The sequence below is a fragment of the Nyctibius grandis genome (assembly GCF_013368605.1).
Source record: "Nyctibius grandis isolate bNycGra1 chromosome W unlocalized genomic scaffold, bNycGra1.pri SUPER_W_unloc_2, whole genome shotgun sequence".
Taxonomy (NCBI): Eukaryota; Metazoa; Chordata; class Aves; order Nyctibiiformes; family Nyctibiidae; genus Nyctibius; species Nyctibius grandis.
In genome coordinates, this window is record NW_027167473.1 from 6,697,789 (window position 1) to 6,725,647 (window position 27,859).

At 42.6% G+C, this 27,859-nt stretch overlaps 1 protein-coding gene and 1 long non-coding RNA gene across 8 annotated transcripts; one reads left to right on the forward strand and one right to left on the reverse strand.

The window, feature by feature from the left end:
- Positions 1–733: 733 nt before the first annotated feature.
- On the forward strand, positions 734–27,487 carry MALT1 (MALT1 paracaspase). 7 transcript variants are annotated; one of them, XM_068424337.1, is made up of 17 exons: positions 735–932; positions 2,541–2,707; positions 5,118–5,239; positions 5,744–5,894; positions 6,651–6,829; positions 7,424–7,520; positions 8,252–8,284; positions 9,806–9,832; positions 10,950–10,985; positions 12,826–13,029; positions 16,530–16,707; positions 17,775–17,849; positions 18,905–19,032; positions 21,558–21,707; positions 22,279–22,436; positions 23,329–23,454; positions 24,224–27,487. In XM_068424337.1, the coding sequence occupies exons 1-17, from the start codon at positions 772–774 to the stop codon at positions 24,686–24,688; spliced, it is 2,457 nt and encodes an 818-aa protein (XP_068280438.1). In that variant the 5' UTR covers positions 735–771; the 3' UTR covers positions 24,689–27,487. The 7 variants fall into 7 exon arrangements, with proteins under 7 accessions (XP_068280445.1, XP_068280438.1, XP_068280439.1 ...); XM_068424338.1 differs by having other exon boundaries at positions 10,953–10,985; XM_068424339.1 differs by having other exon boundaries at positions 9,809–9,832.
- Positions 9,552–11,083, reverse strand: LOC137677137 (uncharacterized). Its single transcript, XR_011050225.1, has 3 exons — positions 10,896–11,083; positions 10,098–10,531; positions 9,552–9,614 (listed from the first exon to the last, which is right to left on the reverse strand). It is a non-coding gene; the product is annotated as an uncharacterized lncRNA (long non-coding RNA).
- Positions 27,488–27,859: the final 372 nt, after the last annotated feature.

Consider the following 27,859-nt stretch of genomic DNA (forward strand, 5'->3'; position numbering starts at 1 on the left):
TACTTTGAGCAAGCTGTAATTCGAGAGAGATGAAAATTCCCCATAGATCATGGCCACACTCATCTGTCCTTCAGCAGTGATGGAGAGTTGTCACAGAAACGTCTCTCCTTGGGGGACTCTTCCCGGGCAGGGCCTCCTCTCCCTCACTAAAAGACATTAATAATGCGCCTGACCCTCAGGCCGGGCACTTGCTTCTCTGGGAACTGACAGCAGACGGGGGGAAAAGTCCCGGAGAGGAGCCCATGGCTGTGCTGGCTGTGGTTCCATAACGCTGTTTCCCCTCAAAGCCAGGCCCCTGCCCCCAGCGTTGTACGATTTTTGCCTGTTTTATCCACCGCCTTCTCTCCTTCCCCCAGGTGAGCTGCTCCCTGCTCTCCGGCCGCCTCCGCGCCAGCTGCCCGCGCGGGCGGCAGGTCTGGGCCTCACCCTCAGACACTCAACTTGCCCGTTTCAAAGTGGGTAAAACTAAACCCTGACCCGCTCCCTCGGGCCGTCAGGAGCGCCGGGGCGGGCACGCCCGGGCTGAGGGAGACCTTCCCCGGGGCCGCAGACATGGCGGAGTCCCCTCAGGGGAAGGCGGGAAACGGCGTCGTGTGTGAGGCGCGCGGCACCGCGCCGCGCCCTACGGCACCGCACCGCACGACACCGCGCCGTACGACACCGCACCGCACCGTGCCGTACCTCGCGGCTGCGCTCGGCGCGTCCTTCCGGGCGGGAGCACCGCCCCGGGCGGGCCGCGGCTCGCAGCGCTGGCGCGGCAGGAGAGGGGCGATGTCGGAGCCGGTGCGGAGCGTGGCGGGGTCCCTGCCCCTCAGCCGGCTGGCGGAGCCGCTGCTCCGGAGGCTCAGCGAGCTGCTGGACCGGGCAGCGCCCGGCAAGGGCTGGCGGGACCTGGCGCAGCGAGCGGGGAGCCGCGGCAGGGTCCGGCTGAGGTGAGGGCGCCTGCGGGAGCGGGGGGGCAGCGCGGCGGGGGGGAGGCCCGCGGCCCTGGGCTGCGCGAGGGGCGGGGGCGGGCTGCGGCGGGGCCCTGGCGGCGGCGGGGCCGGGTACCGTGGCAGAGCGAGGGCCGGGGTCGAGGGCTGGGGACGCGCCGGCCCCAGGGCCCCTCCCGGAGCGCTCCCTGAGGGCAGCGGCGGGGGTAAGGCGGGCACGGATTTGTCTTTGCTCGCCAGCTCCTCCGTGAGCTCGTACCCGAGCGGAGAGCAGCAGCCGAACGCTGCGGTGTGGCCGCTTTACCTGCCCCGGCGTTCCGCGGCCCCGCGCCTGGCCCGTACCGGGGCGGGAGCGTACCCTGAGCGCGGGGGCGGCCGGGGCCGCGCAGCCCGTCTCTGGAGGTGTGCGCTCAGTCCCGTGAGGCTGCCGGTGAAGGAGCGGCGGGGCGGCTGGAGAGCAGCGCCCTGCCCCTCGCCCGGCCTCAGCGCGAGTGCGGGCAGCTGCCTGCCCCGGGCTGGGGGTGTTGGCTGTGCCCTGCAGCTCCTCTGCTCTTTGTTGGGGTAAACGCACTCATGTTCTTCAGCTCTTTCTGCCGAGGTCACAATCTCTAGATCGCTTCCTGATCATGGCGCTTCCTGTGGCTTGTCAAGGTTTTGTTCAGAGGGTAGAGCCTCAAAAAATGAGGCACTTCAGGTGCAGCACTGAATGTACACTATGAAGACGTGTCCTGTCTCTGTTATGACTGTATTTATTAGTGTAGGGAAGTAGAACCTGAGGACTACAATGTGACCCCTCTGTAGGGCCTGTTGCTGTCTTTGTTTCTCTGTATTATCCAGTAAAATACTATGAAAGTCTACGTGATAAGCGAAAATATCTCATCTCCAGGTTTGCGTGGCACTGTGATTTAATTAAAGAAACATTAATGAATCATTTCAGTGGGAATACATAAACCTGCATTCCCTTTCCATAGCTGTATTCATTTCACAGAATCACAGAATCAACCAGGTTGGAAGAGACCTCAGGGAAGTGTTATTTTAATCTGCTGTGATTGAAAGTGCGTGAAGACTTAACACCAAAATTTAAAACTGTTCATGTTTATACCTGGAGAAGAATTTATTGGAGCTCTTAACTGCACTGTGGCAGTAGATGTATCAGTTAAGCTGCAGCAGTCACTTGTGTGAACAACTGATCTGAAAATCAAAGTCTTCCTGGACTTTCAGGTTAGGTTCTGACTCATTCTTTACTGCTTCTGAGTTTGGCACATGAAAATGAAAGGTGCTGTACTTGTTTTTCTGCTGAGACTTTTAAAAGTGAAGACTAGAAGATTTCTTAATACATTTGGTCAGAATTCTCAGGTACAAGCGTCTCTGGTTTTGTAACATGTGACTCACTAGTAGGACTTTCTGTCTGTGGAGGTGTCACTGTATAATCTCTGAACTCCTGAAACTTGAAGGAAATGCTGCAAATATGTCCAAACCAGCTAGGAATTTCCCATCTCTTTTTTTTTTAATATTTTTGTTTGTCTACAAGTGATTTTAACTCTGCTCCTTTCTGAGGAAAAACTAGTAAGAAGGTGTATGCCATGACTTTTTCGTATTATTTTGTAGCTCTCTGGATTTAGAACAGTGTTCCCTCAAAGTGCTGGAGCCAGAAGGAAGTCCCAGCTGGAGTCTCCTGAAACTACTGGGAGATCGGGGTTGCACTGTGGTGGAGCTCGTGGAGTTCTTGCAGGCCCTGGAGCACACAGAGGCTCTCCAGTGTCTCAGCCATTCAGGTCAGTTCTGGTTTGTGCTTTCGCTGCAGCTGTGTATTTTACACTGGAATCAATAAAGTATTCGTTTTCTACAGTAAGTAAAAACATCTTTAGTGTTTGAATTCTAGTAATTGGTATTCTTATGATTACCAGATTAAATGGCTCATGTAATTCTAAAATTAAAAGTAAGCCAAGTAGATAAACAGGCTCAATACAGTATTGTTGTAGACTGGGACTTGGCTGCACGGATATGACAGATGCTGTCATTCCCTCTGCTGACTTGGGTTCTCTTTCAAGCTATGCCTTTGGGCGATGCTTACAGAACTGAAATGGTTGAGTTAGACAAGTAGTGTTGCCAGCCATCTGTTCGGGCTACAGGTTTCATTAACTGCATTTCGTAGCTTACCCTAACTGAAGGGGAAGGGTGCAATTAGTGCCAGTTCTGGTGCATATTGGATCCAGTCCAACTTCCTAATTGGACAGAAAAACAGACTAAGTTAGGACAGACCTAGATTATTTTCTGCTAGCACATTCAGCGTGCTTCTTCACAAAAAGTCTGGAAGTGGGGCAACGCAAGGGAATGCATGGGTGAGATCATGTAGACCAAGTGGTTCTTGCTGTAGTACAAAACCAGGGCCATTTTTTATGTCCTCCTCCTTCAGCCAATAAGACTTTTGTCAAGACCCCTTGGAACTGCAGAGATGGTCTCGTTATAGATGAACCTCTTGCAGAATAGTATGATCCATGATAAAATGGCCTCGGCCTCCTCTAAGGAGGACTGAGTAGCTTCACAGAGACTCAGAAACTGGAACCAAAAGAAACTAAAGCAAAGGGTATTTGAAGAAAGCTTAGGTGAAAAAGAATTTTAAACTATTTAAAAAGAAGCAGTAGACCTTGATATTTGCAGTGAGTTTATTTAAATGTTCGGGGTGGTTGATGCCTGAAGTCAAAGTAGAAATTAGTAACTGCCCGTTTGTTCTCTTGGAGAATTGTAGACTCCCAGAACCACGTTCCAGAACTTGTTTGTCTCTCAGAGCTTAGAGACTTGCCTGTCACATTGCATTAACTCCACAGAAGATCTTTTTTCTATAAAGACACAAAATAGTAGTAGTAGTAATAACTTTAAAACTTCTCCTTTTTGATAGTGGAAAAGCCTAGGCATCTTGTTCCTTGGGTCACCTCTCTGTCCCTTTTCTTCCCTTTTTTTATCTTGTCATCTTGTGAACTTGCTGGAAATGAATGAAACATGAAGAACTTTCTCCCAGGCTAAGAAGGAAAAAGGTTTAATACGCAATTTGTGGTTTTACAGTCTAGCCCTTGTGCAATCTCACTGAGTTGTGGTGATTGAAGCAAGAGCAAAGAGGTATTTTTCCTCTGCAGGCAGGTCTCTCTTACTGCAGCAGTTCAGGCACTTCAGCCTGAGCGTGGGTAATTGAGGCTGTTTCCAAATGTTTACCAGCCTGAAAGCTAAGAACGTAGCAGTTGGATTATAGTTAAGATTGTGATTATTTAATTTGCACTACATGTTTCAAAGTCTGGTAACCATAAATGTCAGTTTGCCATCCTCCATGGTAAAACTCGAGCTTTGCATTTTCCAAGGAAGATCAAAGAAGTATTTGTGTATCTTTGTAATCGTTCAGAAAATTGAGCCAGAGGGTTTTCTTTTTGAACCATTAAATTCTGTGGTACTTGCAGGAAGTAGCTGTATAGTGCTGAATGAATTGCAGGAAAATGAATGAAACTCTGAAGAAATTATGAATCACATTTCTTAGAACTTGTTTGTAGTACTTCCAAGGAGTGCGAAGACTCATCTTTCATAGAATTTGTTTTTCTCAACTATTTTCGTAAAAGATGTTAGTGATGCAAATCAGGAGAGATTTAAAAAGAAAAAAGTGGAAGTCTTTGGAAAGAGCAAGTCGTCTTAATTTTTCTGTCCTTTAAATTGAAATAATATAATTCCTGTCTGTCTTAGCTAATGTGAGGTCATTGTGATACTCAAAAACTGTACTTAACACACTCCCTTTAACTATGAAAAACAGCAGAGGAAGTGTTAAATGAGGAACTGTGGTAGCGACCTTTGCAGCTATTTTTTTGCACAGTTTCTGGTTTGCAAGGTTGTTCCCCCAGCAATCTGGAATACTGCTTCTGTACCAGACTTATGCTTTCAGCTTCTGCAGTGTGTTTTCATTCAACTATAAAGAAGGAACTACTTTCTCCCAAAAGCATGGATCTTGTGCAATGGAAGACAATTTTGAATGTCTGAAAGTCATATAACTAATTGGGACTCCACGTATACACAGTACAAACAAATTATTTTCAAGTATATTTAATGACAGAAACTTTCTTTGCTCAAAGGACTATTTAAATGCAAATTTAAATTGTGGAATTGTATTTCTTAATAACTTTCCTATGTGTAAATTCTTTTTTAAAGGTATAAAGATTGTTGTGCAGCCAGACTCTCAAGCAGTGCTCTCTGGTCAGGTCGTCAAGCTGTGTTGTTGGGCAACAGGACACCCATTTGTGCATTACCAGTGGTTCAAACAGGAAAAAGAGGTAATAGTTGATACAGAATATAGGGGTTTTAAGTGGTGAATATGATAGGTGATGATTTTTTTTAAGACTGTTACTCTTATTTACAAGGAGAGAAGACCTTCTCTGTGAATTTTTCTGTGAAAGAAAGTTACAGTTTTCTGGTCATAGTTGAATATATCTTAAGACTAGAGCTGAATGTAACACATGCTGGTTGGAGTAGTGCTTAAGAAATTATTCTGAGTTATGTGTGGAGAAAGGCAAAAATTATTAATTTTGGGAAGAGCTTTTTAACTGGCTTAAATGCTCAGAATTGTCTTAAATAGAGGCATACGAATTATTCTTGGAGGAAAGCCTGCCCCTGAGCTACTGAATATGTAGAACAAGACTTTCTCATCCAAAAGTTTCAAGTAAGTGAAGGAGTTGAGGCTGGCGATATTGACACTGAAATAAATATTCTAATGTTTTAGCTGGTTTTAGATTAAATTAATCTAAATTTAAATATTTCTTGGTTCACCTGTAATTCAGGTTCCCCATGGTAATTCTCCAGAGCTGGTGCTGAATCCTGTCAACGTAAACGATTCTGGCTTTTACATCTGTCGAGTGAACAGCGAGTCTTCCTTTGTGTTCAGTCGGTGGGCACGACTTGAAGTTTGTGATCTCCAGGGTACATCTCATGGTGAGTGGCAAAAACATTGTGTTCTGAAAGTAAAAATTATTCACGTCAGGAAAAGAGAGAACCAATCTTCCAGTAAAAGATGAAAAGCTGTTGCAATGTCATTTGAGGTGACCTTTTTACATCTTAATCTTGAACATATTCTCGGTCCCTTATCTAAGCAGTGATTTCTTCTGCTTGTCCTTTGCTCCTACTTCAGGTTCTATTCAGTTAGAAACGCCCAGTTTTAGATCATGCCGATTACACCAGGAAGCTGTGGTGATTAAACTTGTAATGACTAGTTTAAAAAAAATCTGGGAAAACCAGTGGTATATTGTTTTACGCTTCGCAAAAGCTTTGGGGACTAAAGGGCAGCAGGTATCCACAGGCTAGTGCCTTGCTTTGTGTTCCGTGACTCTTGGGCAACCAGGAACCATAGTGGAAGTGAATTCTAGTGTGTTTAGGTCTTGGTGATGGGTAAAAGGGGTATGCAATGCTTGCACTGAATGAATGCTCTCCATCTCCTGTAACATTTGGCCTGGGATTAGTGGTCTTTCGGTTGAACTAGATGACACTGACAGTACCATCTCTGGAAAAAGCTGACTAGGTATGAAATCTTCTACTTCAGCTGCTGTCTTTTTCTTTTCCTGCTCCCTTGGTTGCTATTAAAACAATCTGTTGTAGTGACAGGAAGATGTGGCCATATGTCGTCAGTTATTGTTGGTCTATGTGCGATTAGATTGTCTCACCTTTTCTTTTCTTTTTTCTTCCTTTTTTAAGGGAGCTTAATCAGTTTGCCTGAAAACAAGCTGCGCATTTGTGTTCAGCCTCAGCCACAAAACTTGACGGTGGGGGATGCTTTGGTGCTGGAATGTGGAGCTGTTGGAAGCCCAATTCCTCATTACCAGTGGTTCAGAAATGGATTTCCCTTGGCAAATGGGAGCAAAAATGTCTACGTGGTAAGTTACTGCAAAGTCCCAGCCTTGGGGGACTTTGTAACCACCTTCAATTAATCACATAAAGCTTCCTTGAAGAAAATAACTTCTTCATAGCCCTGATAACCTTTTGTGGAAGTGCTCACTGTAAGTTGCTCTCCGGTTCTGTTACTCACTTGCCCATACTGTTCTGAGGCTCTCGGGTGCAGAATTTTAATCCTGAACATGTTTCAGGTGGTAGTCATGGGATGTAAGGCTGTAGTGTGTTTTGGATTAGTGTGACATACTGACATAACAAGTCAATAAAAGCACCAGTGAAATGAAAGCTGCTCTTTCTGCCCTGCCCTGCGAAGCGCTCTGGTTTGTGTGAGCTGTTGTATTCAGTGCTTAGAGCATCTCAAGCCTGTGAGGCGGATTTGCATTCTTTCTTCAATTCTTGAAAGCATTTCTAGAACACACATGCTGTCCAGCTTACTGAAGAATGAGGGTATCAGCAGCTTTTGGATTTCTTTAGGCTTTGCTTTTAGGTTTCGCTCATTCTTGCATGTGGGCTTAAACTAAACTGATAAAGGTATTCTGTTGGGGTCCTGCGGGATGACAGCGATGATGCTTGCGTAGGTATCTTGTGTGGATGTGGAACATCAAGGGACATACTGGTGTCACGTGTTCAACGACCGGGAAGATCAAGACAGCGAGAAGATAGAAGTCGTTATAGGTAAGGAGTGTTTCTGTTTGATAGAGGTCAGCTGATTTATCAATTTCTTCCCTATTGTTAGAATTTATTTCTGAAGCTTTCAGTATTAAGCCAGGCATGTAGCCTTCTGTATCTTTAGTTTATCCGTTTGTTAAAATAGCTGTGCTTGCTTGCAGCAGATGAAATTGTAGAGCTTTGTCAGTTAGAAAGTGCTTTGGGTTTTTATGGTAACCACCATAGAAACGCTGCCTCTTTTTGGCATTGCTAGCGTGGACGTGGCTTGTCAGCAGGTTGCAAGCCGATTTCTTCATGGTTTTTGACAACTAAAAAACAGTTTAACCCTTGTTGGTGATATGAACTGTGTTACACTGAGTCTTTCAGCACTCAGGACAAGTGAGACTATTCATAGCAAGCAGAATAAATGAATATAACAGGGTTGTGTGTGTGTGCATGTATTTGCAGTGAACTAAACAGAAGAATATCTGTTTGTATAGCTTTCAGATTTATCTGGGAATACTATTGCATAATTCACATGAAAAGCTTTTTCCTGTCCTACGAAATATTCTAGTTTAGTACTCCTAAGCTCTAATAATAATTACTATACAGTGTTGTGATCAGTGCTGATTTATACTGCTGTAAAATGAGCCAGGTTACAGAGAAGCTTGGAAGTAACCTTTGTCTTCCACGTTGTGTGCTAACTCTCATAACTGAGAGCAATTGTCTTCCAATTTTTTCCCCCCGTAAAACACAAGGAAGGAAGGCTATGGCAGTGGAGTGCACAGAAGGTAAAGTGAATCTTTAGTTGTGAATCAATTTTTTAAAATTAATGACGGGGATGACGGATTGTTGCGTGTGTTGCTGAAAAGCATGTTTGGGTTAAGAGCTTCAGTCTGTTTTAAAACACTGATGTGTGATGCAATATTACTTCTGCATGTGCTTCTCTCTTTGCCTTGGTGCCATGATCTAGTAGAGTACACGGGAGAAAAATCAAGGTACTTTCTTCTTCTGTAGTGTTCAAAGTTGTTTGATTTTTGCACTGGGTTTGTGTCCTGTGCTTACAGTTTCTAGTGAAATGTAAAGAAGTTGAGATTTCTTTGGCTGGGCTCAGGAGGCAACATCCTTGCAAGAAAAGCTGAAGGTATTTAGGAACCAGGGTGACCTGAGAGCTGGACACAGCTAGTTCCACTGTCAGCTCTGTGTCTGCAAGGGGTGTTTCCAGCAACTTCATTAGGACGATTTCTGTTCACCTTTGCATTGCTGCAATGGGAGGCAGAAGTGTATTGTGACCTTTAATGTTGTTACCATCCCTTGATTACTGAGCATCTCAAAGTCTGTAATGTTTACATCAAAGGGGATCACGTATAAAGATGTAAGGCTGCTTACAGCAGCAGCCCCCGCCCAGCTTACCTACCAACAATGAAAAAACAAATGCATTTGCAAAGTACAAAGTACAATAAATTGCTCTCTACCATTGAAGAGAAGCAGAGAAGCAGAAGCTAAGGTGCTAAGCAGAAGCCTCCTACTTACCTGTAACTCAGCTACCCTTTGAAGCAGAAGGTAACCACTGTATTATCTGTGGGGGTCTACTCCCAAACTGCAGTTTGCTTGGATGCAACATCATTCTGCTACGAAGCTACATTAACACCTACAGTAGTGTCACCTCAGGTCGCTGCAGCCTCCCACGTGGATATATGGGCCTGCTGTCGTGGCTGAAGAGGTCTGCCTGGGGCTGCACTGCCTGGAGCAGGCTGCTCTGAGACACCTCTGCTGCTTCACGGGAATTGTTTTCCTTTTCCATAGTTTCCAGTGTTCTCAGAATAAATAGGTGAAACCTGTGGTAGCTGAGAATGTTTGGAGATTGTATCTGAAGTCTCTCTGATACACATGGCTTTATGAAGCAAGGTTTCTTGCTCAGGATGTTGCTTTTTCAGCAGTCCTTCACACATCTGTTTTTCAAATGGGTGATTCTGATATCTTGCTCCTTATTCATTCGAGCTGCTTGCATGCTTGTGGGATTGAGGCATCGTATGTGTTTCTCCCTCTCTTTTGGGATCTACTATATTATGGTGCTGTGTCTAGCACAGCTTAGTATGTTGATGTAGGATTTTCTCTTCTCTGCACGTGGAATAACCATTTGAAAGGTTAGATTTACAGAAATGCAAAGCCAAAAGTATTTTAGAAAGGTAGTTTGGTTTTTAACGTTCAGCTTTTATTAATAATGGCATGACAATTATATCTCTATTAATAAAAAATATATTTTTTGTTTCTTGTTTCAACTATGATTTTATTGATGTATTTCTTCACAGAAGATCTAAGTGATCTTCAGAAACCAGGTAAGCGATAAGTTTTGAAAAACTTTAATTTCACATCTTCGTTTTATGTTACAAATCACTGAAGCCTAGCTGGGCTACAATACATAGTTTACATTATTTGGATGTATTTATAACTGGGAATTCAATACGGGCAGATAACATGTTAAGAGCAGCACAGCTTTCTGGTTCCAGGAAATTAACTTGAAGACTATAGTGAATCACAGGGTTGCTATTGTCTTTGTGGAGATCACACAAAGCTGGCCTTTGACACTGCACGTATACTTACACAAATACAGAAGGAGTTATCTTTTGCTTTCTTGTCTGTGGCTTCTTTGGACTCAAAAGTTTTAGTATGTTGCTGCTTTTTCAGATGATTAAGGTGAAAAGGATGTGAGGTGTCTGGCTGTCACCCATGATATGTTGAATTGGTATATTTCTTAAATTCACGTTGGAGTGAGCTAATGTGATTTGAAACCTGTTTTGGTGTCTATTGCAGAAACGTAGATCTTGAGTAGTGCTCCATAAAGGGTTATCCCTGATGTGGTGTTCCCAAAATCTCCAGTCCTGGGTTAGAGATCAAAGATACGTTTATTTTTGCCAAGACACAGTTTTACTCACTGAGGTGGTGCTGTCATGAGATGTAACACGTTATCCGGAGTGTCCCGCTGTGGCATAGCGCTTTCCTGTTCCTCTTGGCACAGCACTGGCTCCACCATCCCTCTGGGAAATACAAAATAAAAGAATTTTCACATACAGATGGTCACCCCTGCTAGGCATCCCCTATCTTGCATGTCTGCATTTCGTTTGGAGAGGATGAGCTGTTTTGGGTGTAACTGAAAATGCTGATGTGCAGTTTGTGAGATTCAAAATTACACTGCAAGCATCTATTATTTCTTAATTTATAGAATTAGCTATTCATGTCCTATTAGGCTGTGTTTGCTGGAAGAGGGTAAAGGACATCAGGTAAACAACGACAACAAAACAACACCCCAAAAGCACTTTTTTTGTCTTAAACTAGTAACATGTTGGGCAAAGCAGTACCGATAGACTATGGCTGTGTGGAACACGCGGTTCGTTTTCTGACCTTGGCAGCTCTGGCTGTAGTTACTGACGATCTGCTCTTTTACTCTGTTTCAAGCAGACCTACAAGAACAATCAAATCACAGACCTGTTGGTGAGTAGCTTTGTAGCTGTAAGAACGTATGTGTTTGATATCTAGGAAATAGATTTTGCTTTTTCTGAATATTGCGTCTTCTGCCACTGCTAGTGAAGTAACTGTAGTGCATGTAAATAGCTGCAGGGAGGGAGGCTGCTGTGTATTTTTGTAGTCTCTGTAATGCTTGCATGCCCTTTCAGTAGTAAACTGTGGTGAGGGCACCGGTATTTTTAGTGACACGGTGGAGCGTCTACAACTTCTCATGTGTTTCAGTTTACTGTTTCAAATTCCTCTGGCCCCCACCTTCGCCAGCGTGCTGCTCCATGGCTTGGGCTGCTTCGACGGTCGTAGGCAGCGGTATGGGGATGATGTGATGAGAAGGACTGGTAGCCTGGCTGCTAGGGGTGTGCTGTCCCCAAAGCTCCGCTCTTCCTGGGCACGGGGCGTGGATGCTTTGATCCTGAGCTGGAGCTCGTAAAGATAGAGGGATGGCATGTGCATGTTTTGAAGAACAGTTGCTGGGGTTTTTTAACTGCTTTCTTAACTGCATGGTAGATTGACTGTGGTCAGGCATGTTGTCGGTGCTAAACCAGGTGGAAAGGCTGCTGGCCTCTGTCAGAATGTTACCCCTCCTTCAAGTTCATCAGTGTGAGAGGGAGTGCGAGTGCTCCCCAGTCCTGGTTCATCTTTTCTAAATTAATTAGGAAGCCTGTACTTTTAAAAGTGTTTTTCAGTGACAGTATGCCACTGTCACTCGCTCTCTGCTGGTGAAAATAGTTTACACTGTTGAAGACCTTGGAGGTTTTCCAGTGCAAAAATGTTGAAAGCCTCGTGTTTGAAGGAGGTGAAGTGTTAGACGTGGAGGCGATGGACAGGGCTTTGCACAGGGGTGCTCGCTCTGAAGCAGGTTGGGGGCATTCACGTGATCTCATTTGCCACCAGAGCTGTGGGACAATAATTCCTGTTGGAGAGAGAAGTAACGAACCAGGGAGGAAATGCCTTGCTTCGAATAAGTGCCTTTCTGTAACTTAGTGGAGGGTTTTTTTTTTGGGGGGGGGCAGATTTTGGATAAAAATCAGGCTAGTGGTCTCTAAAGCATTTCTGTTAATGTGACTTTTTTTCCCCTTTCATTTCTGCTTTGTTTACTTATGACAGAATTACTTTGGACTTTATTAAAATCAAAATGAACGTATCTCAAACTATGAGAATATCAGTAGACTTCCCTCCAAATTTTGTAAATTTCTCATATCTCTGTGTATTGTTTTTAACCAGAGCAACAGTAAAAAGAAACCTTAACAAACAAAAAAAACCCCACGCTTTTTACTTCTGACCTGTGAAAGTTTCCACCCAAACGTACTGTGTTTTAGAGAGACGGGACATGGGAGATGGAGATGTGAAAGTGGGTTTGTGTATGTGGTGTGGTTTTGTTCGTTTTTTAAGAAGAATAAGAAAATTTGAGGTTTTTTGGAAAGTCTACTGGCCGTAGCTTTGGCAATTTGCCATAAGAATTTTCATCTTTATTAAATTTTTTCTCACACAAGGGAATTCAGCAATTGTCTGTACTTTCAGAAAAATGAAAGAGGTGGGAGATAGCCTTAGTGACTCACTTCTGGACAGATTACCCGGTCTGAGATGCATCATGGTTCCGATATGTTGACTGTCAGACCACGCAGAAATTGTTTCTTGGATGAGAGTTGAGCTGTATTGTTGATGTAGGATGACTTTTAAAATCACATAAAATATTGTGCCTGAAGTGAGATTGGATGCTATTTTCACTTTGGAAGAAATTAAATTAAAGGTATTGAACCCATGGAATATATCAATGTGATATGGTTTTGGTTTTCCTCTGTCTCTGCAGCAACAGACAAGGTAGCTCTGTTAATAGGAAACATGAGCTACTGGAATCACCCTCAGCTCAAGGCTCCCATGGTAGATGTCTATGAATTGACCAATTTGCTACGACAGCTGGATTTCAAAGTTGTTTCTTTGCTGGATCTGACTGAGTCCGAGATGCGAAATGCGGTGGATGAATTTTTACTTCTCCTGGACAAAGGAGTATATGGTAAGAAGCTGTGATATCCCTTCTCAAGTAGGTCAGTTTTGTCATGTATCGAGTACACAAACATCTCGTATCTACCTCTGCCAGCTCACTGTATGTGACAGCAAAACAAAGCTGATGGTAAATAGCATGTATGTAGAATGGGAAAAGTAAGTTAAAAACACCCGCCAGCATATCCTTCGCCTTTGTTTAAAGTGTTATTGTGTCTTTATCCTTAGAACAGATGAAATGATTGAATTTTTTTCTTTAACCGTGCCTAAAACTGCATGGTTTGATAGTACTGTTGTGTTTGTCTGCTAAAAGCTGCTGCACCTCTGCAGCATATTTGACAACATGCTCTGCAGAAGATGCACATTGGTACTAAGAAGTCATTAGTTTGTAGTAGTCTTCTAAGCAAGAGCAAGAACAGTCTGTGGTGTCGCCTGTATTAGTGTATGACAGAAACGAGCTGGTAGCAGGGCAGTTGAAGACTGTGTAACTGCAGTGTACAAGACTACATGTAGTCTTGGGCAGCAGTCCTTGCTGCCTTTAGGAGACCTCTTAAACACCTTCTTCGTAAACTTCTGTCCCGTTGTCCTCCTCCCTCCCCGTGCCTGCAGGTTAATGATTTGGCTGGGGCTGGCCAGTCCGTGGGCATACTTCGAGGGCTAGGTTGCATTTCTGGTGGGGAGGTGGGGAACAGCCCTACGTACAGCACGGAGTATGTTCTGGGCTCGCTGGTGGGACCCTTCTGTTCATCCCCTGTCTTTCTACTGGATGTCTGCAGAACTCTCTTTCCTTCTGGATTTCCGTCCTTGTGGCGCTCTTTGGGAGGGCTGCTCTGCTCCCTTAGCCCTCGCTCGCCCGCTCTGTAAGGAACAGAGGAAGAGGGGTGCTTTGCTTTGCCTTGACAGTCAGCTGCACTCTGATACCAGGTGTGTTGGTGGGGGGAGACTGGGACATGACTCTCATGAAGATGTTACAAACTAAAATATGCAGTACAGGAATAAGAGAAAAGCATTGTGCTTTGGAGTTAGGGCACAACACTCAACAGCTTGGATGCAATCTTTTTTGCCCTCTTCTTTTTTGCTGAGCTTTCAGGTTAAGTAGAAATCCTTATTTTGAATTGCTGGTAAGATACCTGTGATAGGGTATTAACAATAATTTTAAGCTCTCCTCCACATACTGCACAGGAGGTGCCTTGTGCTGGGATAGTGATGAACCAGTCATGTCTGGTATGTGTTGCTACTACTGATACCCATTGATTCTTAGATGATTACTCATATATTGGGTTTCCCTGTCTTGCATAAACTTGATTTTGAGGGACAAAGCACAAGAGAGAACTGGTGGCTGTGCCAGCTGGGGGAGGGCATGGTGGAATTGATGCACAGAGCAAAAACGTTCATGTCTTGCGTGGAAAAGACCTAGCATGACCTGGCTTGGAGTGTAAGAAAAGTTCTTCTGTGGGCTTTGAGGAGTTTGTGCTGACCGCCGCTATTTTTGTCATTTTTCTAAAAGCTAAGATTGCATAAATGACTCCAGAAATTGTTTAGAACAGAGACCAAAACGTTCTGCCCGTTGTCCTGTTTAAATTGCAGAATTTCTATAGTAGCGCCCACCTAAGAGACATTATTTGATTCTTTTTTGGAACACAAGGTCAGGTTATTTCTTAGTGTGACTTCTTAAATGGTGTGTTACCTGATGCTCTGTGCAGAGCTGGCTGCTCTGACATTTGGGCGTTTTATGTCAGAGCCAAAACTTGCATGACATGAAGACTAATTATGGCAGTAAAGTTTAGCAGACTTTCTGATAGGGGTTTTCTTTTTTTGTTCCTTGGGAAATAGATGTGCTTATGCATTTCAGTGAGCTTTTAGATGCTTGCACCTTCTTAATCTTTTTCTATAATTGTTGACATGAATTTAGAAAATAAGTCCTGAAAGGCTTCAATGAGTTTCTCACCAGCACCGTAGGAAAGCTCTTACGAGGCCTGTTTTTGCAGTTATACTCTTCCAGCAAGTCGGTATTTCTGAAAGGTAAGCAGAGCATTCTTTCAGTGGTGTTTGGCAATAACTGCTTCGATTTAAATGGTCACTTTGTTCCTTCTGGATAGTGGCTGTTAATGGCTTAAAGCATATAAGAGATGCTGTCAGTGCACAAATAGATAATGATTTATTGCATTTTTAGTGGGCATAGCTCCAAACAGAAGAGGCATAGTGGCTACTGCTGTTTAGCCCTTGTAACACGTATTCATGATGCCTGATGTGACATTGTGTAATTCTTGCTTACTGCCAGGAAAGCGGCATTTCAGATGCTGTTCCTTAAGAGCAGGAGTAGTAAACAAAGCGATGGTGATTGTCTCCTCTAATGTCTTCGTTTATGTTGTTCTAAACGTAGGGTGCAATTAACATTGTATTCCACAAAGGGTAAAAGCACAGACCTGTACGTTTTAAAGGCTAAAAATAGTCAGGCTGCTTTCTTTAAAAGAGAGAGAGACAGGCAGATATCACTTAAATGCTGACGTCTATGAGGAACTTGAGCCTACTTAAAATTGTTGTGTCGAAGTGTCTAATGAGGCCCTCCAAACATGTTTGCTGGGCTTACTCTGGCTATGCAGAGATTTATTTCTGATCTTGAGCTCAACATATTAACCGTTGCAGGTACTCATCAGATAAGCATAGCACAGTCATCTGCTCAAGGATATAAAAGAAATGTGGTTATTTCGGAAATATTTCTGTTCATTGAGGAAATACTCTCATAAATCGTGCTTTACATTAGGCTTGTTTCTCTCAGTCAGTCGAATGACTTATCTAACGTACACTCTGAGATATATAATCTCAAATATAACCTCAATTTAGGTCCAGATCCAAAATCTGTGGAAATAAAATTTAAGAATTTCCTTTTAACTTAGGACCTGACATGGAGTCACGCACTTGGCACGTAACTTCATTTTTAACTGTCTTGAAACTACCCAGTCTCAGGTAACCCTTGGAATCTTATAAATAGCCCAATAGTACCTTTATTTGTTTGGGTTTTTAGTCTTACACTTTAAATTCTGTGCCCTTTAGAAATCTAACTTTTAATTGAATGAAGCTGTTGCCATTTTCCAAGACACAGGCAGATGAATAACCATTAGGCTCTTTGTTCAAGTGAAGCCTCCATCCTGGAGTTCACCTTGGGCGCACTTGCTGCGCGCTCATCTTGACTATGCGTGTTTCCCCTAAAAGAAATTGAGCACTGTTGATGGAATGGAGCAGTTTGCAAGGTCTTGGCGTAGTCGTAAATGACTTGAGAGCTTACAAGGAAAAGAGAAGCGAAGGTTCCCCCCTGCCTCTCCTTCCTTCCTGTATTAACAAAGGCATATTGATATAAAAAAATCTGCCTGGAGTAGCTTGAGTGATCATAATCTCCCCCAGACACATAGTGTGCACAGAGTGCATGAAGTTTTTGACCATGCTAAAATGTACAGCAATGTTCCAGTGTGCTCCTGAGCTGTGCTTTCAGTCACATCTGTTTTGAACTCCCAGGTTTGTTGTACTATGCTGGCCATGGCTACGAAAACTACGGAAACAGTTTCATGGTTCCCATTGACGCTCCAAATCCCTACCGATCTGCCAACTGTCTGTGTGTGCAGAACATCCTCAAACTCATGCAGGAGAAAGAGACGGGACTTAATGTGTTCCTGCTGGATATGTGTCGGAAAAGGTATCACCTCGTAATTGTGAACAGTGAGAACAGACATTAAACGTTTGAGAGAGGTTCTTGCTTCACGATAGAGGGAGAGGGTATCGTGACTGTGGTTTTGCTGGTGATGAGGCTTTCTGGTTGCATGGGAGGATACTTGCCTCTTGATTTGCATGACATTTGTTTCTTTTTTTTTTGTTGTTTAAAAGTTATAAAGCATCAGTCTTACTAGATAAAAGTGAAATTAGTCATCTTAAAGAAGAAAAGTGACCCTTTCTCCTTGCATCATTAACCATCCTCTTCCTTACAGAGAGGAAGGAGAATCCATGTGATCAAAGGCATGTTAATTTGACGGAAGGGCTCAAGTGAAGTGCTTATTTTAGAACTCTTAAGAGGCATGGATTTTGTGGACTACTTTTATGCTGGGGATGTTGTATCTATTTAGAGCTTAAAAATTGACTGGTTTATTGGCTTTTTCTAAACAAAGTACTATTTTCTTTCCATTTTAAGAGACTACTATGCCTGATTAAACTTGCACTTGAAATCAGCTCTTCAGTCAGCACTTCTGAAAATTGGTCTCCAAGGACAGTTTCGTAATAGGAAGTTGCTAGTGCTTTCGTGTTTGTAGGGCCTCTAAACTTCACTGCTGAGGAAATGCCGATGAGCCAATTCAGCTTCACAATCTGCTGTCCAAACAGAAAATACCACTACATGAGCCTCATATTACCTATGCAGACACCATGTTTTGGGGAAAAACAAAAGACATACAGTTTTTGTTATAACCTAAAATGGGTAGTTATCAGAAATCATTTCTGAAGAGATGAACCAGTGTAGAGTTTGGCTGCAGTATAGCGTGCCCTCATCTGGGTCATGCTTGGTACCTGGCAGTGTCTTTACGTTTTCTTCATGGAGACACTTGATGACGCAGGTTTTTGTCTTTTAGCAGTCAGGATTCATTCCAGAATTGGAGGAGAGAAAACAATTACTGTGTCTGAACTATACTGTTTCGGTATTTTGAACAACTGTAGAGTTTGTTACTGTTATTAGTTCTCAAATTATTTACTTTTTTGTGTTTCCATTTATTGCAGAAATGAATATGATGACACAATTCTCATCTTAGATGCTCTGAAGGTTACGGCCAACATTGTTTTTGGATATGCAACGTAAGGAAATTTTTCTCTTGCTATGCCACAGAGGTTTTGAACCCAGAAGTGACCACTGAGATTGTATAGCTGATCTTTTACAGAAGAATGCTAACGTGGTGTTAAAGGACCTGTAATTTATATCCATATCTGTGTCCTCGTACTTTATTTTTTACTTCGTTCTTTGAATCATTCCACAGTCTAACTGGCTGTGGAAATGCATATGTAATGATTCCCAGTACGTAACGTCCCCAATCAGATACAGGGTAACAGCAGTGCTTTCAGCAAACCAGAAGCTGCTGGGCAGTGTTCCTGAGCTTTTTTTAATGGTTACTTACAGGAGTGCTGTACTCATCTAAGTATCATTTATTAGAGATGAAAAAAAATGCAGAGAAGAAAAAAGCAAATTTTACCCTCAGCCCCATCATGTTCTGTTTCGTTGTGCTGTTGGCGAAGGGGGAGTTGTGTCCTGTGTGTTCCTAGTGGTATTTACTGCACTGTGAGCTTGGACGGGAGGTCAGGTACTGTGGAGCAGTTGATGAACTGTAACCTATGTGCTGTACTCTCTTTGGTCATCTGTTAATGCAGGTTAAATTTCTGGACAAAAACGGGTTAGAAATATAAATTAATGAATTATTGAAGGAGTAGCATATAGATTGGTCCCTGTGTTTCTTATTCTAGGTGTAAAGAATAAAGTTACAACTGCAATTGAAACTATTTGAAGAGGTTACTTAAGCAGAAAGCTAAATTAACCTCTCTCAGTTTTCAAGTCAAGTGCAAAAGCTGTTGAATAGAAGTAATCAAGAGCTTTAATGAAGTCCTCTATGAGAAATTTAAGCTCCTCATATAAACAGTTTGACATCAGCTCTGGTCTGTGGCTTGATTGTGAGCGAAATCTTCCCAGGATGAGTTGCTTGCCAATGAACATGAAGAGCAGGCTGGTCCTAGACACAACCTGGTTTTCAAATTGTAGGGTTTCTTTCCCCCATTCCCAACATAATTTTACTCCCTTTGTCTTCATGTTGATTTTAATTGTGCGGATGTTTTTTGCTTGTCTGATACTGGTGATCTCATAGGTGCCAAGGAGCAGAAGCTTTTGAAATTCAGCAGTCGGGGTTGGCCAATGGAATCTTCATGAAGTTCTTGAAGGACCGTTTGTTAGAAGACAAGAAGATTACTGTACTGCTTGATAAGGTTGCAGAAGGTGAGCTCCAGCTTGCTGCACTAACAGTCTTCTCAGCCTGCATTACTAAAAACTTCTTTGCTTAAATGTTCTTCTCATGGCAAGCATGTTACACTACTTTAAGCTCTTTCTTGTTGCATTTTGTTGAAAAAGCAACTTTTATCAAGAAGTGGGTGCTATTGGGCAGCACATCAACAGAGGTCATGATATTATAAAGGGATTTGAGCTTCTTTAATAATGATTAATTTTATACTCTCCTTTTTAGTGAACCTTATTTGTTCTGAGTGTCCTTCTACATGGAGCTTTGAATTGTCTGTCCACAAAAATTACTCTTCTGTTTTCTGATGTCAGCTGCTAGTGTGTCCACGTTCATTTTAACAATTAACTGAGTCCTACCTACCTCAGAGAGTACTATAGTGATGATAATTATTGGCTCTCTGTTAAAGGGTATAAATGCACTGTAAAGGGCAATCCACCATTTTAATACACCTGGTTCAGTAATTGTCTTTTCTAATTAATGGGAGAAGTGCTAAAGTGAAAACTGTTGAGGGACAACGTATTGCTTGTGGGCAAACATTTGTTCAAAACATAGAACAATAGATATGGCCATTAACAGAGAGCTGTCTGGGTAAGATTCAGCATACCCTCAGGATGTAAATTGAAACGTGATGGTTCTTGGTCCATTTTCTCTGCCTTTTTGCTTATGGTTAGTGTGCTGCTTGACTAGATCCCATGAAACAAACTTACCATTCTGTATTTTCAGTCTTACCGGTTAAACTTTTCATGAAGTTTCTGTGAAAAGTTAAAGGTTCAGAAGATCACAGAATTATCCTGAAGAAATAAGACCTGTAGATGGTGAAACTAAAATGACTATTCCAAAGCCTAGGGCTGAAGTTGATTTTTTTTTTTTTTTTTTTTTTTTGCATGAAGTGAGGTGTTTTTCCTCTTCTGCCAGGTGCAGTCAAGCAGAGTGCTTTTTGCATTAAGATTTGTCCTTTTTATTTGCTTACAGTACTACCCAATTTTGCCATTACCTAAATACAAAGGAAGAATTTGAGGACGTGCTGTCCTCTCATTGGCAGTGGTAGAAACTAGAGCTAGCTATGGCTGTGCTTCCCGAAAGCCTGGCAGAAGCTTTAATAAAGCTCCTCCTGCTGGATGCTCACCCGCTGCTGAATTTAGGCCCAAATTTGTTAAGCCATCATTCCTGAAACTCTCTGTTTTGAAGCAGGCCCCAATGTCTTCCCTTTCCTTCACCTTTCTCGCCTTCTGGGACATTCTGACTGTTACTGTTCTGTGAAGAGCGAGCCCTGTGATCCACTCATCCTTGCATCCATACTGTGTCTGTAGTACACGTATGTACCACGTCTTTAGTTTTTATCCTGCATTCTCCCATTGTCAGCCTCTTCAAAGCAGGAGTAGAACAGACGCCTGCTTGCATTTCGCAATGGTCACAGACCAACCAGTCTTCAACTTGTGTGAGAAGTTTACAAATTTCATAATAAGCAAATATCCCAAAATGCTCTCACCCTCTTCCTCCTCTCCTCCTTTGTGTCATTGCTTTTGGGTGTTCTTAAGTGGGTTAGTATTCTCTGACATCTCTCTCCTCTCCCCCCCCCACCTTCGTGGCTTCCCCATAAGAACATGTCACAATTCTGCTGGCACCCATTTTCCTGCAGTTCCCCAAATGTGCTGTAAAGTATGACTGACTTTATTGTTTCGTCTGTACCGCCAGGTTAATGTCACATGCTGTAGATGTTCTGATGTGTGACCTGTTTCTTATCTCATTCTTGAACTCAGAGTGGAGAGAAAGATTGATCTGTCAGGCAACGTGACAACCATTATTGTCAGTATTACCAGATATTGGGTGTTAGTGAGTACATTGGTGCACTGATAACACTTGAAAATGTTCCAAAGGAGTGTTCACATTAGGAGTGTTCCAGAGCCTTCATCATTTCATTTTTTTATGAACACATAAATGGAAATTTTCCAGGATTTTTTTAATTCACTTTGCAGGCCACAGGCTTTGACCTTCTGCATGCCGTAAAACGATCTGAAAGTGTCAGCCGCTCCTCTCAGTTTTTAATCATCTGCAAACTTGCTGAGGGTGCACTCTGTCCTGTCATCCAGGTCACTAGTGCTGACGTTAAATAAACACTATTGGCCCCTTTATCGACCCCTAAAATATTCCACTTGCCTCCAGTTCTTTAGAAATCCCCTCCAATGGCATTACTCACGTCCTTGAAATTGGTCACTTTAATTAGGACCTTACTGTGATATTGCTTGAAATGGTTTTGAAAAACCTGTGAGCGTGTTGACTAGGACACGTGCTAGCCCCTCGGGACTCTCTGCAGGCACCTGGCACGCCGTTCTAGCCGTAAGTGAATGAACCTGAGCAATGGATGCTTCTGAAACTGCAGGTTTTGTGGAAGTGCTGCTGCTGGCATAACCAGAGCAACCAGAGAGCGTTGCAGTGATGTACTTAATTCAGTTAGAATTTCAGCAGCATTGATTTTGAGAGAAACTCTGTGTATCTTATTTTTTAGATATGGGCAAGTGTCACCTTACCAAAGGCAAGCAAGCTTTGGAGATCCGCAGCAGTTTGTCTGAGAAAAGGGCATTAACTGATCCCATTCAACAAACCGCATCTTCTGCAGAGTCTCTGGCACGGAACCTCCAGTGGGCCAAAGCTCATGGTATAGTACAGTCTACTTCTAGATGATCCTACTGGCACGATGGGAAAAATAAGACCATGTACTTCCTTCATAATCTCTAGTCTGTGGGTTGTGATATTGAATGGAAATGGAAGAAATTCAAGTTCACATCTGAATTTTCATTAATTTGTTGCTCTGCTGTCAAATTCAAAGGTTCTTATAATGCTATAGCTGCATCTCCTATATATTGGATACATCCCATGCTAACCTCACTGGTTTGGTTACAGGTATGTAAGCAAATGCGTGGGTCAGTGAGCTCTATCCTAGTTACAGGGAGGGTTGCCCTGCCAGCTGCACAGAGATGGAGAGAAGCCGAGCCAGCTCCCTTCGGCAGCGCCTGCCGTTACGTGTGATCCTGCAGGCAGGGCTGCTGCCTGCCTGGCTGCTACCTGGCTGTGCTTCAGCGGGAGTATGTCAGTGACAGGCAGAGGGAGGGCAGGAGGAAGAGGTCTGTACCTTGTAAACCTTTTGAGTTTAAAAACGAAATTAAAACCCCAGCAAATACGTATGCCGAGCTTTATTTAGAATGTAATTCTGTGTTCTTTACTTGCAGAGCTTCCAGAAAGCATGTATCTTGAATTCAAATGCGGTGTTCAGATTCAGCTGGGGTTTGCAGCCGAGTTTTCCAACGTCATGATAATCTACACACGAATAGTAAAGCAGCCACCCGAAATAGTGGTTTGCAGAGCCTACGTTACAGACTTCGCACTCGTAAGTGCTGCCTGCTGGTGTCTCGGTGATCTCTGAAGTTGAAGGCTGTCTGGTCTGTCCATGTCAAACTGCATCTTTTGTAATAAAACGGGTCTAAACTGTTGAAATCAGGTGCTTACATGTGTGTGTCTGTACAAAATTTTGGGGTTTTTTTAATGCATATTTTTAATATATCTAAAAATACATTAAAATGAATCCGGGGTCATCTTTTTCGGTCTCCTTTGGTTTTCATTGTCTAATATCAAGTATTTGTTATATTTAATTAAAGGAGTTAAATGTCAGTAGCTCCTTTGTGAGCTGAGGACACATCTGCCTTGCAGGACAAGGTTTCTTAGGCTTTAGATTTACAGTTCTTTGCACCTAGGTGATGCTGTCAGGTTCCATTGAGGTTACTCACCTGATCACAGTAAAGTGAAAGACACGAGTAAAACAGAAAGCTTCTTGGGGCAAAAAAACTTCTTTTCTGATGTCTATGAAAGAGGACATGGGGCAGAAAACCTTTTTAGATAGAACAACCAGGACACTTCTGATGCTTTATGAATAAAATATTTGAGTTAATGTGCATAATAAATACATTTATTTTTAGCCCACAGAACTAGCGTTGTAGTACTGTACTTCATAGTAGAAGTTAGGTAAAAAAGAGCAACTCTGAGGGAAGCACAGCAAGTTTGACAGGAACCATCAGCAGAGGAGGGTACCCTACTCAAATGTCACCTCTTCTGCCTGTGACTAACCGTGGTTTCAACAGCTTTTGCAAGTAATCCAATATTGGTGTTTTCTTTCCTTTTAAGAAGACGAAAATGCTGACTTTATAAAAAGAAATACTTTTAACTATTCTATGATCTACAAATTCTGTACCTTCAATTAAGTTCTCATTTTTTTCTTGCAACAGGACCTGGATGTGGATCCCAAAGAGGCCAATAAAGGAACTCCTGAGGAAACCGGGAGCTATTTAGTATCAAAGGATCTTCCCAAGCACTGCCTCTACACCAGGCTAAGTTCACTGCAAAAACTCAGGGTAAATATATATTATTCCTCACAAGTTTGTTCAGATAGTTTAGACTGATCGTGTTGCTTTGCAGTTCTGTTGAGGTAGCTGTGTATTATCTGTGTATTATCATAACAAGTCACGTGTTCTTTGGAGGGAAAAAATGGCTAATAGCACAATTTAGTGACTTCAGTTCTTAGCTGAAAGATAAAAGCCAGCGAATCAATGCATATGCAGTCCTGACACCATCGTGCAAGGCACGTTGTATTTTCTAGGCCCATACTGAACTCTGACAAGGTGATTGTTTTTGTGAAGATCAGCTCTTGCACACTGTGGGGATGTTCCTCTTACCTGTACTACAAGAAGAATGTGACCTGAAGCAGAGCTGCATCTTACAGTCATTAGTAGGAGTTGAAAATGTTACAGATCCTCTCCTTCCATTCCAACCCGTGCTCTTGGGCAGGGTTCTCACTTCAACAGACTGTGGCACTGTTCAGTTTATCTCTATCTTTGTGTCATGAACATCTGTGCTGGACATCAGTTGGTATCTCTTCTCCAGTGCTTTTGGCAGCTGGTGTAATGTAAGTGCTTCTAGAAATAAAGACTATCAGGTGAGCAAGTATTAACCAGAAGAGGTCCTTGGTAAATAAGTCTTGCCTAATACATGTCTTTAGCTCTTAAAAGGTTAGTCTCCTTCTCCAGTAGACTATGCCTCTATGTGTTTCCTATATTGTTTATTTGGGGAGAAAGTGTAACCATTTTCTTTCTCCCCCGCCCCGACCCCTTTCCTCTTTTGCAGGAACACTTGATCTTCACTGTTTGCCTGCACTATGAGTATCCAGGAATAGAAGATACCATGGATGAAAGAAAGGAAGTTAATGTTGGGAAACCCCTTATTGCTAAATTAGGCCTTCATCATGGACTCAAAAATAATAACTGTCTCCAGACCTGTTGCGTGGCTAATAATCCTTTTCATAATCAGATAGAATCAAGTCCAGTGGCAACTAAATACTACGTCCCTAGTCACTACCAACCAAAGTCCTGTCCAGGCGTTTACCAGCCAAACCGTATGTGCTCAGACAGCATCAGACAACCAGAGGCTTGCTCTTGCAATGGGACTTCAAGGATATTCGCTTCAAGACACGAAGTACGGAATTACTCACCCCCTGTGGAAGAGAGTAATGTACCAGTAGAGACCACTGATGATACTGTTGAACTGGAATTCCTTCTCTCTGACAGCCTCACGTTCTCTAAGCAGCAGTAGCTGTGATGTGTTCAGAACAGACCACAGTATCATCCTTGAATAGGGGACCTTCCACACTGCTTACACATCTCCTGGAGTTTGGGGGCTTCAGGACAAAGGGTTTGTGGAGTCTAGAGGTGGTACTGGCAATGAGATTAGGATGAACATTTTTCAGATCCAAAGAGACAAAACTGGACTGATAGATTTAGGAATGAAAAAGGCAGGATTTTTTTTTTTCCCTCTACCATTTGATGTTTGATACAGGGAAAAACCTGAACTCATGAGAGTTTCCTGTTGCGTTCTCTGGCAGTCAAGCAGCTAAGGAACTGAGGCAGTCCTGCATTTCTGGGAGGAAGCTGCTTGTCTCTGTTAGGGGATGAATGCATAAAAGCCTGGCTGTGGTGTCAAAGTTTCTCTTGAGATAGTAAAACCTTGCATCTTCCCAGCTGCTTCTCCAGTACCTACTGGAGTTGTAAGATTTACTGTAAATGTATGTTTCATAAATCTTCTGTTTTCAGAGAGGAATTGCTCATCCTGTACAAAAATAAGATAAACATGTATAGCTGTCAGAAGAAAAAATGTTGACAGAATGAAGCAGGAACATGAATTTCCATGTCCTCTATGATTTAACATGATTTTTTAAAAATCTGTTAGCCCCAAAATGATAAATATACCTTTCTCCTTTCTCTCTTCCATGTTTCAGTTCAATATCCAGGGATTTCTTTTTACATACTGCATTAAAATAAGGTTTTATGTGTTTATGTATGTTGTAACAGCCACCTATTGAGTATAGAAAATGACACATAACGTAAATGAACTGAGCAAAAAGGGAGCTTTTACAGAAGTGAAGATACCATGTTTTAATATTCCACTGTTAAGAATATGTCTCCTTCAAGCCTCAGTTTCTTCCTTCCTCCTGTATGTATTAGGATCAGTCACTGACTTGCCAGTCCCTTGGATGTAGCTAATAGTCAGCTTTGCATTCTGCTCTCTCATGGTCAGATGTCCAGTGTCTGGCAGCAACTGACAGATGGATAAAGAGCTGTGCAAGGAAAGCTAACATCATCACTTTTTTTTCTTTTTTCTTTTTTTTAAGAGAACTAGATTAGAAATCGTCAGAGGGAGCAAAGTCACAGATTCGTACTGTGGTGGATTGTTCTTATGATAATCTTTCTCTTATGTAACACACAAGATTTTTGCTGATGTGATTTCTGGAAAGGTTGTCTTCTCATGTTCTGGAAGAACACTAAAGGGAAATGTGAGGAAGAAGTGCCTGTTCATAGCAAGCAAAGTATTGTATAGTTAGTGACGCAGTAGGACATGCTGAAGGCTAAAAATGGATGGGCAAGATGAGTGAAAACTTTGGGGTTCTTCAGGCTGAAGTACGGGGATGGTGTTCCTGGACACCATCCATTGCTTTTCTGTGGTATTTTAAAAAACAAACAAAACAACCCTCATGAGTTGTTTTCCAGACCAAATGAATTTATATTCACTCAAATACAAATGCTAAAAGTCTGTCCTAAAACTGTGAAGATTCCAGCACACACAAACTTACAAAGGATAAAGCAACTCTAAATGCCATCTGCTGCGGGTGAGAGACACTTGCTCCGTGCCATGACCTGACACATCGTATGTAGCCCTACATGCGTGCGTTGGCTCCGGAGCTCAAAGCTGGAGCTCATCTCCGTAGACTCGGTGCCAGAAGTAGGCTAGTCCTCTAGGTCCTTCAGCCTCTGACCCCCAGAACCTCGCTGTTGGAGGCGCAGGCATAGGCACCTTCAGCAGGCAGTGGATCCTCTACTGAAAGGCAAATGAGCTGCTTTCATATGGTGCTTTATTGCTTGGTTGACCAAAGGAACAGATAGACCCAGCTTGGGCTAGCTGCCAGACCTGTTGGGTGTCGCAAAACGTGTTGATCTGTGTTCAGGAAAGGGCAGTTTTGCTCACCAAACTGCTTTGCATATTCAGGTTGAATAGTTTGGTCAAAAAAGATGCATTATGTTTATTAATGTTTGGTTTTGTTTCAAAATACTGAAGAATCTGTGACTTGCCTATGTGTATCTGTGGATGAGTGTGAGAACACTGGTGTTTTATTATGTCTTAAAAAGTCATGATGCTCTGAAAGCATGAAACTACCGGGGGGTGAAGTCATTAAAATTCAAGGGCATTTTCAGATACGGGTAGTAGCCTTTCCTGCCCAGGTAATATTGATAAGCAGTATTGCTTTAATTAAGATCCCCATCATGAAATAATTTTTTACTTTAGGAGAATTACCTTAGCACTTTTCATTAAGTAGGTAACAAAACATAAAATAATTGAATCTCATTGATGTGGTGGACAAACCAGTTTAAATCTTCAGTTGAGATCCACCCTTCTGGTGGGATCTGGTAGTCTTACAGCACGTTGGCTGGACACTGAGGGAGGTGCTGTACCTGGTCATGACACATTTCAGATGGGAGTGTTAACGCATCGTTACCTACATCTATTGATGTTCAAACTCATCTTGCTGAAAGGTTGATGCCTGTACGTGGATTTTGATTGAGTTATTTCCAAAACGACAGCCGTGCTTGGAAGTAGTCTGCAAATGAGCTTGAGTTTATGACTTTCTCCTTTGGAGGGTATTAAATAGTGAAATATTTATTGATGAATGAGATGTACCTGTGCGTTAATTATCCTGTGTAATTGACTTACAAATCAAAAATTACAGCTTGAGACATGGTCTAGTACTGTAATATCTAGCTGATACTTTGTCACAGTTTTCTAATTTCTATTAAAGCTTATTCTGTTTTGTACGTTGTAATAAACTTGTCCACAAAACGATGTATATGTGCATATGTAGTTGCTATGTTCTACTCCTCCCGTTTAAAAACCCCCAAACTATATTAAAACAATGCATACAGTAAAATAGCTTCCTCAACAAAGAAGAAGGGGAGATCTGAATCATGAGCTTCAGCTCAAGTGAAACATCTGTACCCTGGGCCTGCTCAGGTTTCTCAAACTGTGCACTTAAAAGTAAATTTTTTTTTTTTGCAGGTTTATATTCCTTCTAGCTTCTGCTGTCCCGGCTGTGCTGCCGGCTAGACCTCCAGGGTCCTTCTCCATCCCTTCACCAAGGCATCCAAACGAGGTTCAGTGATAGCTGGACAATTTCCTTGGGAAGTAGGGATGGAGAGAGAATCCAGTTGTTGAACC